General features: G+C 42.0%; 1 protein-coding gene across 3 annotated transcripts in view; it reads right to left on the bottom strand.

Moving 5' to 3' along the window:
• LOC116040775 (plexin-A1-like) overlaps window positions 1-16,288 on the bottom strand; it is a 300,695-nt gene that overhangs the window by 223,853 nt on the left and 60,554 nt on the right. For all 3 annotated transcript variants that reach the window (XM_031286410.2, XM_031286408.2, XM_031286409.2), the window contains exon 4: window positions 4,706-4,888. In XM_031286410.2, coding sequence (XP_031142270.1) covers window positions 4,706-4,888 — 183 coding nt within the window. The remainder of the gene's footprint in view (window positions 1-4,705; window positions 4,889-16,288) is intronic.

The following is a 16,288-nucleotide window of genomic DNA, read 5'->3' as shown; positions in this document are numbered from 1 at the left end:
TGCAAGTTGAGTTAAAGGAGAATTCCGGTCGATTTCAAAACGTAGCTCTGTTGTTTGTAAATTTGGAGGGCTGTCAGTAGCGAGAAAAACGAAAACAATCGGTGTTGCCTACACCGTGTTATCCTCCTGCTAGCGTTAGCACCCAGGAGGCTGAAACCAGGCAAGTTTTAATCGTGCTTTTAGCCTCTTAACATGTTCGAAATGTCATTATAAGTGCCTACCCATGTGAAGTGATTCCTCCCGAGTGAACACAGTGAATCTAACTGCAGGAGATGTGAAAGAAATGCATAAAAGTTGGATAATTCAAAAAAGTGCTAATTCAGCTCTGTTTAGTTCCGGTGTTGAGACGGCAAGACCTTGTGCTTAGGGACCGTCTACAAACTACAACACCGAAAAGAGACACAAAAATATTTTCAAAAATAGGCATATGCTAGGGCTGCACAACTAATCGAATTTTAATCACGATTTTGGCTTCCCACGATCAAATTCACATGATCGAGCGATATTTAAAATGCTTCATTCCGTTCATAGAACGCTCTGTATCAAAGTTTTTTTTTTTTCAAAGCTCCGTAAACCACTCTCTGATCACGTGCCTCCATGAGCCAATCAGAGTTGTTCCCTGCACCGCGCAACTTAGTTTAGATGTAGACAGTCACAGAGGACATTCCACAACAGATAGCAGTCGGTCATAAGTTGTCACGAGGTTTACCAGTTTACCAGTAAACGCAACATTGTGTCCCGTCTGTGTTGTTTTTCAGACAACAGCAGTCACCAGTGCTAGTTTGTGTCTTTTAGCTCATAGCTTTAGCGGCAGACTGTTGTACGTCCCGCTGTTGGAATCCTCTACAGTGAAATACAGTCACACTACACCGTTTAGCTGTCAGCATTTTAGCCGTGTTTAATCCAATTACTACCGTAGCTAATGGTAGGCTAACGTTAGCTGCTGTGTAACGTGTTATTAGTGTTTACTAGCATGACATGCACATGCGCCGTTAACGTGAACAGAAAATTGCGTTGCCTGTATCTTTTCACGGCAAATGCGCATGTTTGGAAAGCGGTCGCACAACAGCTGAAATGGCATACTCCTTCATATTATCCTTCAACAAAGGAGGAATGTAGCACGTAGCACAATATGGATGTGAAAGCAGTTATAATTAGCCTATGTCAATGACAAAACTTATGACAATAACATTTGTTTTGGTTAAAATCAACAAATAATCGTGAAAATTTATCGTGATCAACATATTGATCAAAATAATCGTGATTATCATTTTGGCCATAATCGTGCAGCCCTAGCATATGCTTATTTTTTAAAAGTAAGTGCTGTAGTACAACTAGCAGGAGACAAGTTATAATTGAGGCAAGTTTGGAGACACTACCTTATTTAATCATTAAATTAATAAATATTTTGTATCTCTTTTCGATGTTGTACTTTGTGCATACTGCACTATTAAATCACCAAATTAGCCTTTATTCTGACATGGGGCTCTTAACCAGCTGTTCTGCACTGCGCCACAAAAAAAACAATAAAGACTTAAAAAGAATCTATCGATAGAATGCTGATTTGGTATCACTCAAATGTCAGAATTCTACATCCGTCTACAGGAGCAACTTCTAAAACAAAGTTAGTCCTGACACGCACAGTCAAAACCTGTAAAGAAAGAAAGCCACAAAGCCAACAGTAATGGAGACGTCAGGTGGGTATTTTGCACATACATGCTGTGTGCTTTAGTCCGTCAAGGCATTCTGATTAGTCATGCTGATGTGAAGCAGCGTAGATTTACCCTGGCTCACGTCACAGCTCTCTCCAGCTCCCTCTGTCTCTCTCTCTCTCTCTGACACACCAACCCAGACAAAGACACCATCACTTATCCAATGGACTGCCCAGGCTTAAGATTTACACTAACGATTATATATTCATAGATCAATCAATACGGGGAGTCTAGCAGCCGAGACGTGTCCACGCAAGCAGACACACATTCAGCAACAGTCACATTGTAGGAATTCTAATGAGTGTGTGTGTGTGTGCAGACATCAATACGCTGCAGCTTTACATTTCATTAGGCCAAGGAGCACAGTTTAACTCCCAATGAATAGCAATAAAAACCACACAGCCTGTAACCATCTCTCTCCATCTCTCAGCCTCACTCTCTTTGTCTTCTCCTTCCTTCTAATACCAGCTCTCTTCCCTCTTCCTCCAAATTCTGTTTGGTACAAATCTACTACAGTCATTTAACAGTCTTCCAATTTATTGGGAAAGACCTAATTTGAAGCTAAAACAAATCACATCCTGTGTCAGAAGAAAGACTCACCAGGCACCAACAAACGTAAAAAGCCTCAGAGACTGGCTATAGGTGTAATCGCTGCTGATTTATTGTAATTGGTGTCCTGTCTCGCCATTCCCCTGCTCATACAGACGACAGCATGTCACTGCAGCATCTGCATTGATCTGTGTGAGGACACCGGCAGCCTCCACCTCCGTATTCACCTTCCTCCCTCCATCTCCCGAGCACAGGAAGACATGCCGGCTGAGGGGAAATGGGATTCCGATCAGCGGAATATCATCCAGGATCTGCTGACCTCACACACTCAACAAACCCCACACAAATCATCTGTCTGCACACACACACACACACACACACACACACACACACACACACACACACACACACACACACACACACACACAGAACAGGGGTCAGACACAAGGACTAGTGGGCCAGGTTTCAGTCGACTTAGCAAAACACCAGAGACAGGAAGCTGTGTAAGGAGGCATGTGTGTGTGCTTGTATGTGCCAGTATGTGTTGTGCACATTATCATAGTCTATATAAAATCAGTTGACAGCAGCATTACTGCAACAGACAATCCCCCCGCTAGAGAAACACACAAGCCTAATGCTTAAACTGTCAAACTCGTATCAAAAACTGTGGCAGCAGAATATTTCAAATGCATTTGGCTTTAATAGAATATGACAGAAAGTATGATGTAAACACAAAGACTTCCAAACAAAGACATCACCATTTGAAATAAAAGACATAAGCACCTACAAAATGATGGTTGACTTGAAAGTATTGTGTTTCTAAAAAAAAAAAAAAAAAAAAAAAAAAAAACTTTAAATGTAAATGCTGCTGACAGTGAAATGTGAATGTAACGTCTTTTTTTTGTTTATGTTGTATTATGTATGCATTTATGCAATTATTTTTATCATCAGGTGACTGTTTTATAGAGTCTCCAGAGTTTGGTGACACGGACACCCTTGGCTGATTGGCACACACACCGTGTGGGCTACTCAACATGGGTACGTACACACATACAGTACTGTAAACCCACAGGCATGCACACAACGGGACTGCATGCTGCATGAATACTGAACATGATGGGACATTACTGCTTGTGACTGAGAATGTATACTGATGCTCCCATTGAAAGGAAAAGCATGCAAACTAACACACACACAAACACACACACACACACACACACACACACACACACACACACAACATGGGGTTGTCTCACCTCAGGAGACACAAGAAATCATCTCCACCCACCTTATAGCCAATCAGATACACTCCCTGGCTCTTGACAACACTGACTAGACCACCAAACAACAATCAGCACGATAAAAACCCACACAGCTCGAGTTTGTTAAACAACACAATCTCTACACATCAACACACAAACACACACTACCTCGCCACACACTACCTCGCTCTGTAGGAGACAACTCCAGAGCTCCAGAGCTGCTGCCGTGTGTCTTATTTGGTATGTTCAGAAAGCAGTGAAAAGCCACACACACACACACACACACACACACCACACACACGCGCACACACACACACGCACGCACACACGCGCACACACACGCGCACGCACACACGCACACACACACACACACGCACACACACACACGCACACACACACGCACACGCGCACACACACACACACGCACACACACACGCGCACGCACACACGCACACACACACACACGCACACACACACACACACACACACACGCACACACACGCACACACACACACACACGCACACACACACACACACACACACACGCACACACACACACACACACACACACACACACACACACACACACACAGCTGATGTCTGGAATGATACTTCTGATGACAAAAACATTTGTCAGCAATGCCAAAACCAATGACCATTGAAAATACATCAGAAAATGACACAAAATTACTTCAAAGTGAAAATGGTTTTGTGTAAAGTATGGCACACACACACACACACACACACACACACACACACATAGACACACAACTCTGGCAGGAACATTTGAATCCCCATTTTAGTCACATTATGCTTTTTTATTAGTTTTATGTCAGTTATCACTGCAATTTATTTCTCATTTTGTCAATCAAGGTGTAAGAAAGATCCTCAGAATTTATATACTGAGGTTTATATACTGTGGGCTTTGAAAAAAAACTTCTGAGCCAAACAGAATTGAATGATTATATAATTTAGTTTAAAGACTTTATAATCTTTTACTGCAAGTTAACACATCCATGAGTCATCAAAAATGGAGTTGCAAGGTTTTCACACCACAGCAGCAATACTGCTTCTACATAAATAGCCTCTGAGCATACACACACACACACACACACACACACACACACACACACACACACACACACACACACACACACACACACACACACACAGGACGCCTACCTTCTTCATACGTCCGCTGCGGGTGCCGGTGAACGCCACAGTGTGTCCGCGGTAGTCATAGGCCGCCACGGAGGTCATGCCGTCGTCTTTGTCCACGTAAAGCGGGATGCCTTCGATGGCGGTGGTGCCCCCTAGAGGCTGGTTGAAGTCCTGGCCGCAGAAGTTATCATCAATCTGCAGCGGCTGGAGTGTTGGGGGGGATAGAAGAAGAGAAAGCCATTAACTCAACCATTAACACTTTTTAAATCCCCTTTGTCGTTAAACTAACATTAATCCTAAAGAAGAAGGAGGCTTTCGATCTCAGCGGCACTTAGTAGACGTTTTATGGCGCTGGAGCGAAGCCAAGCCGCTGAAAATTTACTGAGAAATGGTGTGAAATTAATGGCCGTCATGCACTGGAAAAATTAACTTCAGTTTCCACAACTCCCTTTAAAAAAAAAAATATGTTTTTCTTAAACTGATAGAAAGAAGTGCAGCCAGTGATATATGTCTTTCATTGAGGTCAAAAAGCACAATCTAACAGGTGTGCAGTTTCAGCTTCTGGGATTGATGCCTTCCTCTCCATTACAGCCTCCATTTGGTTATTTCAGAGTACATGATGTCAAACCAAGCAATTAAGCATCTCAGCATGGGTTGAATGGATGAACAGTTGCTTGCTAATGTTTTAAATATTGATTTCTTTCTATACAGCTTTGGCTATGTACTTTCTAATAAGATACAAACCAATACAGCTAGTAAATCAAATGGAGCTGGAAAAAAAACATGGGGAGGGGAGGGTGAACACATCAGCAGGACACTGGAGGGGGTGACAGAGACATGACAGGAAGTAAATTATAGGTCAGATTAGCATATCATAATCAAAGTGTCTCGTACAAGCGCATTGCCGCACCGATATGTTGATATGTCACGCTTGATTCGTGAACGTGTGTGTGTGTGTGTGTGTGTGCGTGTGTAATAGGCATGTCATTAAAAGCATGTGATAGCTATTTTTGCATCAGGAAGTGTGTAACGTGGACATGTGTAACAGAGATAATCGACTGCATCTAAATTACCGTGGCGACCTAACACACACACACACACACACACACACACACACACACACACACACACACACACAAGCATACTGTACACACATACTGACAGGCACACAAGGAAATACACAGGTCCACACAACTCTGAAAGGAGATTGAACAGATGTACACACACACACACACACACACACACACACACACACACAGACACACACACTAAAGAACATGCAGTGCATGCATATACTGTACAGTACCGCAAATTTAAAGAGAATTTCCAGAAAATCGGCAAAGGAAAATGCTAATTTCTGGGTGTTTCCGTCTACTACTGTTATGTGAAATTTAGGAGTTGGTTCATCGAGATAAACATTTGTTGGGGCTAATTCTCCGGTCTGGAGCCGTTAAACCATTAAAGAAGAGTAGAGGATAAAATGACATAGGATCGGTGATACTGGTGTTACATGGTGGTCAGGCATATTAAAGGTGCAGTAGGTAAGACTTATAAAACTAACTTTCTGTCATATTTGCTGAAACTGACCCTATGTTCGAGTAGAACTACATGAAGCAGGTAATTTAAAAAAAATAATGAGGCTCCTCTGGGACCACCTACAGCCTGTAGTGTGATTTGCAAAAATCCACAGCTCCCTGTTCAGATGCACCAATCAGGGCCAGGGGGCGGTGTCTAATTGCGTGTCAATCACTGCTCATGCACACACATTCATTCTCCCTTGTGGGGGGAGGGGCTTAGGAGAACGTTTTGGGCTTTAGCGGAACGGGGGGAGGGACTGAGAAGTTGTTGATGTTCACATTTTTTGGCTTAGTCCTGGATCTTCGCAATCCTACCTACAGCACCTTTAACTTACTTGCCCACCCTCGTTTTGCTTTTTTACTTTTGTTTTATATAGAAATTTAAACACTGGCCGGGTTTAAGTGCCTGCTCCGCTCCTTACAGCAGCAGAGTTGCAGCACAGAGTAGCAGGAGTCAGACTTCACTTATCACTCAATGAGAGCCATGGCGGAGGATTTGTTGTCAATGCAGCATCTGAAGGCAACTTTTGTTTAGAGTGGCCGCGATGATCAGCTCCACCGCCCCACGTCGCAGCCGGACCACGCCACTGTTGTGCCCCTGCTCCGCAGCAAACGCTTGACCGGAGAGGCCAGAGATTAAAGTAAGAGTTCTAAAGATACTGAGCGAAATCAATGAATATCTTTTCCTGTAAAATGGCGGGTTAAGTTTATTAACCGGTGGGAAAATTTCCTCACCATGGCATCCCCAATGTGTTAGTATGAGGAAGGTTACAGTCTTATCATCGCGCTGATGTTTACATCTGCTACTATTTTTAGTATCTTCAGTGGACATTTAAATCACAAGCTTCATGTACGACATGATTTCTTCACCAAGTCCATTTCCATTGAACTTCTCTATATTAAAGGTGCTCTAAGCGATGTTGGGTGACGTCACTTCTTGTTGACGTTCAAAGTATTGTCAAACAAAACGGAGGCTAGCTCGCCCCTCCCTTCTCCTCATCTCGTCCCCTCCCCCTCCCTTCTGTGCACTAACCCCCCAACCCCCACCCCCAAATCCTTCTTGTCGGTTATTGGCTGGAACACTGTTTGTTATATTTGGTGGTGCAGGTTGGCGCAGTTTGTTTTTGTTGCTGTTTGTGGAGCCTGGGCTGTCTACAGAGACCGCGTTTTTTTTTTACAGTGTGTTCAGGGGACAGGCAGCTAGCGGATAGTGAGGAGATGTTTGCTGTATGTGACAAAACATGTTGTAGCCTAAAAAACGCGTGACATCGATTAGAGCACCTTTAATACAACTTTTCCATCTCAGTCAGGGTACTTTTTTTGTGTTATCCACTCATTTTGTTATGTGCAAATTGAAACTGTGCATGAAAACAGATGGATGAAAATGTCCTTACTATGAGAAATGCACACAAAAACAAGAAAATAAAAGGCAAACAAATATATATTAACCGTCACGGGAACAAATAAAGACCACACACATGCAAACGCACACAAACATAAACAAGCCTCCCACGATACACAAACATGCCAGCTTTCTCTTGTTCATTACAAGACGTATCTTCTCTATAGAGACTAATCGATCACCCCAACCCTCCATAACAGCAAATCTGTCAGGGAACGTGTGTTGGTGTACACAAGTGTGTGTGTGTGTGTGTGTGTGTGTGTGTGTTGCAGGTTGAAAAGAAAAAGGTTGTGAAAAAGCCTGTGCCAGACATTGTCTCCCTTCTGCCAGACTTTCAAAGGCAGCAAAAGTTTAACTTCAATGAACAGAGACACAAAGTGAGACAAAGAGAGGGAGAGAGAGACAATTACACACACACACACACACACACACACACACACACACACAAGCTTTGGCTTTTGTATAATTTACATAAACATGTTCTGTATTTTGGAATTGTCTTGGGAGTAATCTGAGAGGAAGAAAGGAGCACACATACGAATAGGAGGGAATGAAAATGTGAGGGAAAGAAGGAAAAAGAGAGACGGCCATGGCTCAGTGAGAGTATGAACCCTGGCCTTGGGTCCCTGCCATACAGTTTCCCTTGTTTCCTCTGATAAAGACAGAGCAGAACCAGACCTCCGTTCATTTCTTTCCCTCATTTCCTGTCTATTTTGTTGTCTTCTTTTCCTTCCATCCTCCTCCTGTTAATCCTGTTCTTCATTCTCTTCTCTTTTTACTTCTCTGTCTCCACATATTCCTCTTCTCCCTTTCCTTTTTTTCTTTTAAGGTTCACAGGGACTGGCCAGTGGGAAATCATCTCTGTCCCAGAGGGTTATTCTTTGTTATTCTGCTTTAACATGCCTGCAGCTCTCTGTGACTATCTTCGCTTCCTTCCTCCCTTTTTCCCCTTCCTTTGTAATGAGCATTATGAGGATGATGATCCTGGGTTTGAAGCATTTACAGGTTGCATGATTGTTGAGATAAATAACTAAATGTTGTTGCAGAGGTCTTTCCCTCAAAATGGAAACATAAAATAGGGCCTAAAAAGAACACCAATATGGCATGATGGTCAAAATCAATGCTAATGAATATTAGCATATATCTGTATCAAAACCACTAGCGTTCTGCTCCCCTAAAAAACAGGCCTGCTATCCATTTTGTGTCCAAATCGAGGGTTTGAGTCTGAAAAAACTGTTTATTATGGTAGCTTGTAATTGCATCACTGGGCCCCGATTTATTTATGCCGGCGCCTCGTACTTGTAAACTAATCTGCATTCCCAGTGTCTGTCGAGCTCGCACACACAGAAGTGAGATCGCCATCTTCGCAGCACTGTTGTCGGCATGCTGAGGACGCTAATGGTTTGTTATGTTTAGCCTGACTTGCATCATTACCATAGAGTCAACAGCTCAGATTGAGGCACAGTGGAGCGTTCAGTAGACGTGTTTTCACTGCAGACAAATGTGGCCTCACACAGACCTGACATCTGCTAGCTGTTGTGTGCCTTGTAGACATGTAATTCCTACAGTCTGCCTACTCTATCATTTCTCTATACAGCAACTCATTGAGGAGACGCTGCAGCTCTTATAGCCACCAATACGGAAGGGACCGAAGAGCCTGATTTCATTTCATCATGTGATCACCCTCTGTTTATTCTAATGTCTAAGACTACAAATGGGTGCAATCAGATTTGTGGTCTGGTCAATGGAGAAATATACATGTGGTGTAAGTGTAAGTAAATAAAAGTGTATGGGGCCCCTGTCCATTTCACATTTAGGCTCATTATTAGACAGATATTAAGGGGACACTCAGAACAGGGGTCAAATGTTGATGTCTGGTCCAAAACAACTCTGAATGAAACATATATTTTAATACTTTACATTTACCCCACCTTACTGAAAACCACTGCTGGGTACACCTGAGATTCAGGACTGTTATTGCAATACCAAAATAATAAGTTGATCGATACCTTAATTTGAGCAACATACTTTTTTTTTATTATAGATTTAACAAAAAAGGAAGACTTTATTTTATTAATGTTTACAAATGCTAGAAACCCTCATCATCAATTAAATGTCATATCAGAGCCTGGAGTGGTTAAATCGTACTTTGATCATCAGCTGCAGAACTCAAAACAGCCTTTTACTGAATCTACTTTCTGCCACTGAGGTTTCAAATTCAATGTGTACTTAAAGGACTGTACTGTCTTTCATTTCTGTTCATATATGTTCAAATGCTATGACAGAATTGTCACCTGGATGGTAGAACAGTGTTTGGTGTAAATCAGTGTAATAACCTTTTACGGTGTCCCTAACATAAGGTGACGCACAATAGTCTTTTATTAGTGCTTTTATTAGCTCTACCTAACTTGTCCCTGTTGGTCTACTGGACCTCTGACCATGCTATTATTATTACAAGCTATAGCTCATACTCAGAACACTGTACATTGCATTAACACACACACACACACACACAGACACACACACACACACACACACACACACACTTTTGTTCTATTTCCAGGGGTTTAGACAAGGACAGAGTCCCCTGTGTTGTCCTTGCCGAAGACCTCTGCTGTACACAGGCGCAGGCTGGCCCCTGGCAACACACACGCACACACACACACACACACACACCCACAAACACACATGCGCGCACACACACACACACACACACACACATGCGCGCGCACACACACACACACACACACACACACACACACACACACACAGACCCCTGCCAAACTCTTGCTGGGTGAATGATGATGGGGTGATGAGGGAAAGAGTGGGGCAAGTGAGATGAAGAGAAAGGAGAGGAGATGGGTAGAGAAAAAAGCAAAAAGAAATAGGGGAGATAGGGAGGAAAGACATAGGGGAAGGCTAAGGGTCAACAGCGCTCTTGTCGCCACTAATGAGCCTCAATCGAGGAAGAGTGCAAGCGAGCAGGAGACAGACAGAGAGAGTTTGAATTGTCCATTAACCATATAAGCATAAGAGCTGCCAGGACCATACTGTGGTATCAGAAGATGTAGCACCTGGGGAAGATCACTTCACCAACATTATCACACTAACAGGGCACACATCCATTGTAAAACTACTATTTCAGTAACCTTCTATGTGTATTTCCCTTCTTTTTTTTGACATTTATTAACTGCATTTTGGATCGGGGCTTACTATCCAATAGGGTTTGCTTTGGACCGGTTCTGACTTCTTCGGTTCTGTTTGAGATCAGGCCTCCTTTTTTTAATCATTATTTTTATGTACATTAAGTCCGAGTAGTTTTTCAATAAGTCTGGATCTGTGAAGACCTTTACTCTGAAATCAAAAACCCATTATAAGCCATATAGGAAGCATTGTGTGCACCTCTCTCTCTCTCTCTGTAACTCTCTTTTTTCAGTTCACTGTGGTAAAAAAGCATCTACATGTATCTAATCAACTTAAAGGAACACGGCGACTTATTGGGACTTTAGCTTATTCACCGTAACCCCCAGAGTTAGATAAGTCCATACATACCCTTCTCATCTCCGTGCATGTTGTAACTCTGTCCGACGGTTCCACCGGTAGCTTAGCCTAGCACGGATCCTGAAGGTAACTGGTTCCAACTAGCCTACTGCACCGAATAAGTGACAAAATAACGCCAACATGTTCCTATTTACATGTTGTGATTTGTATAGTCACAGCGTGTACAAATAACAAGGTCACATGAGACACAGCCATCTTCTAACCGTATATAAACTGGGAACTATATTCTCAGAAAGGCGAAGCACTGCTACTTCTGCTACTTGCTTGCAGCACCTGAGAAGCCCCGAGCAGAGAGTAGAAAAGCTTTGCCTTTCTGAGAATATAGTCTATTGTATATATAATAGAGTTACAACACGCACAGAGATGAGAAGGGTATGTATTGACTTATCTAACTCTGGGGGTTACGGTGAATAAGCTAAAGTCCCAATAAGCAATAAGTCAGTGTGTTCTTTTAAATTGTCAGTATTTTTTTTCTCCAAATCTTCATTTATTTGCACATGTAAGAGAGCACTGAAAATCACATCTCAAAAAGCTAGAAATGGAGAGAGAATGAGTGAGTTAGAGACAGTGATTGAGGTAAACAGAGAGGGAGAGATAGAGAGATGTTGTCAACACGCTCAAGCATCTCCTCATGCAATACTGGCATAAACACATTGCTCCAATCCCACTGAGAATGAGTGTGTGAGTGTGTGTGCGTGTGTGTGTGTGTGTGTGTGTGTGTGTGTGTGTGTGTGTGTGTGTGTGTGTGTGTGTGTGTGTGTGTGTGTGTGTTAAACATAGCTTGTGCCACATTCCCATGTGAGAAAGATAATGTTGAAGCGAGAGTTGTACTACTGAGACAGCCAGCATGGCTGATGCAATGAACAACAAGACTTGCAGAGTGAAAAAAATGCATTTAATTATGTGAGGGTTAGTTTAGTGTGTGTGTCTTTTTTTAATAAAGAAAGGAGATGAGATTGGACTGCCAAACTTGGGAAAGAGAAGTCAACACACACACACACACACACACACACACACCCTCCTGGCCTGCATCCAGGTATTTGTTGTAACTTGGCGTTGGAAGCGGAGAACAGCACTGGCTGGCCTTTAGTTTCCCCCAGTGAGCCAATATCTGCTCTCTAATTGGTTGTTAATGAGTGAGTGAGTGTGTGTGTGCATGTTTGTTTGTCAGTGTATATGAAAGAGAAATAAAGACTGTGTGTGTGTGTGTGTGTGTGTGTGTGTGTGTGTGTGTGTGTGTGTGTGTGTGTGTGTGTGTGTGTGTGTGTGTGTGTGTGACAAGGTACGGATAGTGCAACAGAGATCTTAAACATCTGTCTAACAGACTGGGACACTTGAAGCTTTGACATGCTTAAAAAACACACACACACACACACACACACACACACACACACACACAAATATATGCATGCACACACATTCCATTGTTGTTTTGTGTGCCTGTGGGTGAGACAGAGTATGTGCGTTTAGTGGGAAAGAGGAAAGTGTACAGCCACAGCAAGATATTCACGCACACAAACACACACACACACACACACACACACACACACACACACACACACACACACACACACACACAGAGTGGACTTTGTGCAGACATCTGGCAGTGCAGTCTGCTCTAATGGCAACAGAACTACAAGCATCTGCATCTCACACCCACACACACATGCTGTCAAACAGACCTACAGTGCCCGCCTTATATCACTGCAGTTGCTATAATAACTCATAACAGGATAAGCACAAGAAGCAAAAGACACCATTTGTCACAACTAGCCTTTGTAACAGTATTCAAATGGGCAAATAAAGTTGCTTTATTATTGGTACTGAATCTTGATTATGTAAGAATGGAGTTAACTGTCATCAACACAGGTGATGGATCTACAAATATAATGGAGAACTGGGGCTAATCACAATGAATGGCACATGAGGTTTTTATCTGTTCTCATTTAAAGGTACCTTGTGGAGTTTTTGGCAACTGGTAGCACAATTGAGCAATGTTTTAATGAGCAGGTCATTATTTTGTTTGCATCTTGTGCTTTTAGTAGCATGCAAACAATGTCTCAAATGTATGCACAAAATGTTTAAAGCTCATTTACTGATCGACAGTTGGTGGTGGTAATGAGAAAAGCATATCAATGTGCCTGTAAAGACAGGGGAGAAGATAGCAGGTGTCCTGGCGGCTAAGCGGTTAGCAATACCATTTTACCATAACTGCAACATTCCCCGTTTCCTTTGAAAGATGAAAGCAGCAAATACAATGAAGATAGCAAATGAAAATGCAGATTCAAGAAAATCTGCTTTCAAATTGTTTAATTGCATTCAACAATCCCTCAAGGATACACACAAAGCGTAAATGTTATTTTTTGATCACAAGAAAACTCCACATGGTACATTTCATAAGTAAGTACCAAAAGGGAAAACTTCCCCAAAAGTAGTGTTTTCCTTTATGGTTTGGTACATCACAATTGGTATTAATTAGTGTTGTATAGAATAGTTTGAAGCTTCATTCAAAAGGTTGACATTTGAATTCTAAATCAACATTGGGTTGGGCGATTGGGCGAATATATCGGCGATTGGAGTACATTGCTAGTTATCGTATTTTTTGGTCTATTTTGTCATTTTATTTTGCTAATTCAATTGTTTTTCTCACGGCTGAGCAGCGCCTCTCACTCGGCTCTCACAAAGAGGCCAGCAACAGCAGAGAGAGACAGCAGGGAAAAACAGCACGTAGAGCCAGAACATTTTCACATCTAACTTGGTGAATGTAGGGTTTAGTTGGACCAAAGGAGAGTTGCTGATTGTTGGAACAGTGACAAGACTAATCAAGACAATTTGGGTGAAATGTATCTTGTTTCTGTCGAGTTTGTCTGGAGTGTGTTTTCATGAGTTAACAAGGCAATTATGCTAGTTTTAGTTCGGTGAAAAAGAGAAACTTGAATTCAGAAGGTGTACAATTGTATTTTTCTGTTTAATAAGGAAAATATATATAAGAACATTTCCTTTCTTTTTTAGACAAAAAAAAAGCTTAGAGAGGGAGGGACGGGGTGAAACCCTCAAGAGATTCAGTACAGCCCTAGTAATAATAATTGTTGGAAGTAATATTATAAGCTTGTTTTTACCATTGCCACACATGAAAAATAACGAGAAAAATTCTATTTTGTTCCCTCATTTGGCAAATTATCTGCAAAAATCTTCCACTCTAGATCTCTCTTAGCTTAGCCATTCCCTTCACGCTGTAATATATCCGGCAAAACAGCTGAACATTTGACCGTCTTAGTAGGACTGGCATCACTGATTTTATTTTAGCAAGCCAAGGGCCACTAAGACCATTGGGCACTATTTGGTTACTTCATCACTGACATTGGAGGGAACTGCCTGCTCCTGATTTCTGCATACCGAACAGGGCATCACTGTCCCGATGCTTTTAATTCTTTTGGTAAACGTTTTTTTTTTACTTTTCTGTGAGTCCATGAGTGAGGGGAAGGCACTTTGACATTTTAGCATCTGTTGTTTTGGCTTGGGTGAAATGAGGAGCATTAAGTTAGAGATGAAGGGAGAGCCTGGCAGCAAGGATATGTGCTCTGGTGGAACGAAAAGCTGCAGGCGAACAGAGAGAGAGAGAGGAAGAGAGAGAGACTTCAGCCCCATAGGCCAGAGGCAGAGGAATAGCTTGGATGCCAAGAGATCAACATTTATTTTGCAGAGCTAGATTTATTCCACAAAGTTTACTTGCTCTGTTGGTTTCATCTTCTCTACACATACGCCTATCTTCTTTTCTTCCATTCTTGGATTCCTCCATTATTTTCTCTCATTCCTTTCTTTATCTCGCTTTCTTTTTCTCCATTTCCTTCACTCCCCCCCTCTGTGATTGAAAACAGATGTGCCAATGCGAGGAGCTTAAACATTTTAAATGAAAACATACAAAGCTTGACTGACCTGCAACCATGATGTGTGAACGTGTGCGTGTGCGTGTGTGTGTGTGTGTGTGTGGGTGTGTGAATATTTAGAGATCGCAATACCAGTTACCTTTTCTTTCTTTCCCTCCCTTTTCCCTACTCTCCTGAATATATGCATCAACACAAGCAGGTAAAAATGGAAAATAAAATAGGAAATTATCTGCCCAGGCCTGGCAATAATCACACACAGTTGTCGAACTTATCCTCTAATGTCTTTCCCCCCCCCCCCCCCCCCCATTATTTAACACAGGGATCGGTGCATGCAGGAAGCCTCATCAGCTCCAATATTTGTCACACTCAATATACTTTAAAACACCTTAAAACACTCTTTTGGGATAATTGGTTTAATTGCACAGTGTAAACGAAGAGGCATTATTGTGAATGCGAGCCTATTGCTTTCAGTGCCACACTGGTAGGGCTGTAACGATATGCGATATGAAACCGAAATCTAAAAATAACTGAGCGTGTTGAACAATGTCGTAATCTTATGTTACCCACCAATAATTAGCTAACATTATAGACCAAGCATTAGTATTAGCTACTTGTCAACCAGCACCTTTACAGTAGGCACCAAAGCACTTTTCCTCTTCGGTCCCCCTACAGGTTGGAAGCGGAATTGTCCATTACTGTTACCATTACCATTATTCTTATGTCTCATTCAAATGAGTTAATGAACCACTGAAACGATTTTGGAAACATTATTTTAAGGTACAAAATAATCTTTGGTGTTTGATCGATCGATATTGAAATCAATCAATATCAGTAAACAAGGTCTCGTATATTACTGTGTTGAAAAGTGGCATGTAATCAATGACAAAACGATGCCATCCATGTGGCAGAAAAAAAGTTGTATTACGTTTACTGAGTATAACTCTCTTTCAACAACCCCCACCCCCCCCCAAAAAAAAAAAAAAATTGAGATTTGTATCGAATCATGGGTCAAAAATCGTGATACGAACCGAATCGTGGGTTTGGCCCTACACACTGGTGATTTCAAAAACAAGGTGGAGCAGATTTTTAAATCTCTGCCGGTTTCTGCAGTTGTCAAGACTGAATCCCAGTGGGGAAACTTTTCTGGGTCATAATTTCATAAAAGGCGCAGAAAAAC

The sequence above is a fragment of the Sander lucioperca genome, chromosome 12, assembly GCF_008315115.2.
Source record: "Sander lucioperca isolate FBNREF2018 chromosome 12, SLUC_FBN_1.2, whole genome shotgun sequence".
Classification (NCBI taxonomy): domain Eukaryota; kingdom Metazoa; phylum Chordata; class Actinopteri; order Perciformes; family Percidae; genus Sander; species Sander lucioperca.
Note: the sequence above shows the minus strand (reverse complement) of the source record. Positions and strands in the feature narration are given on the sequence as shown.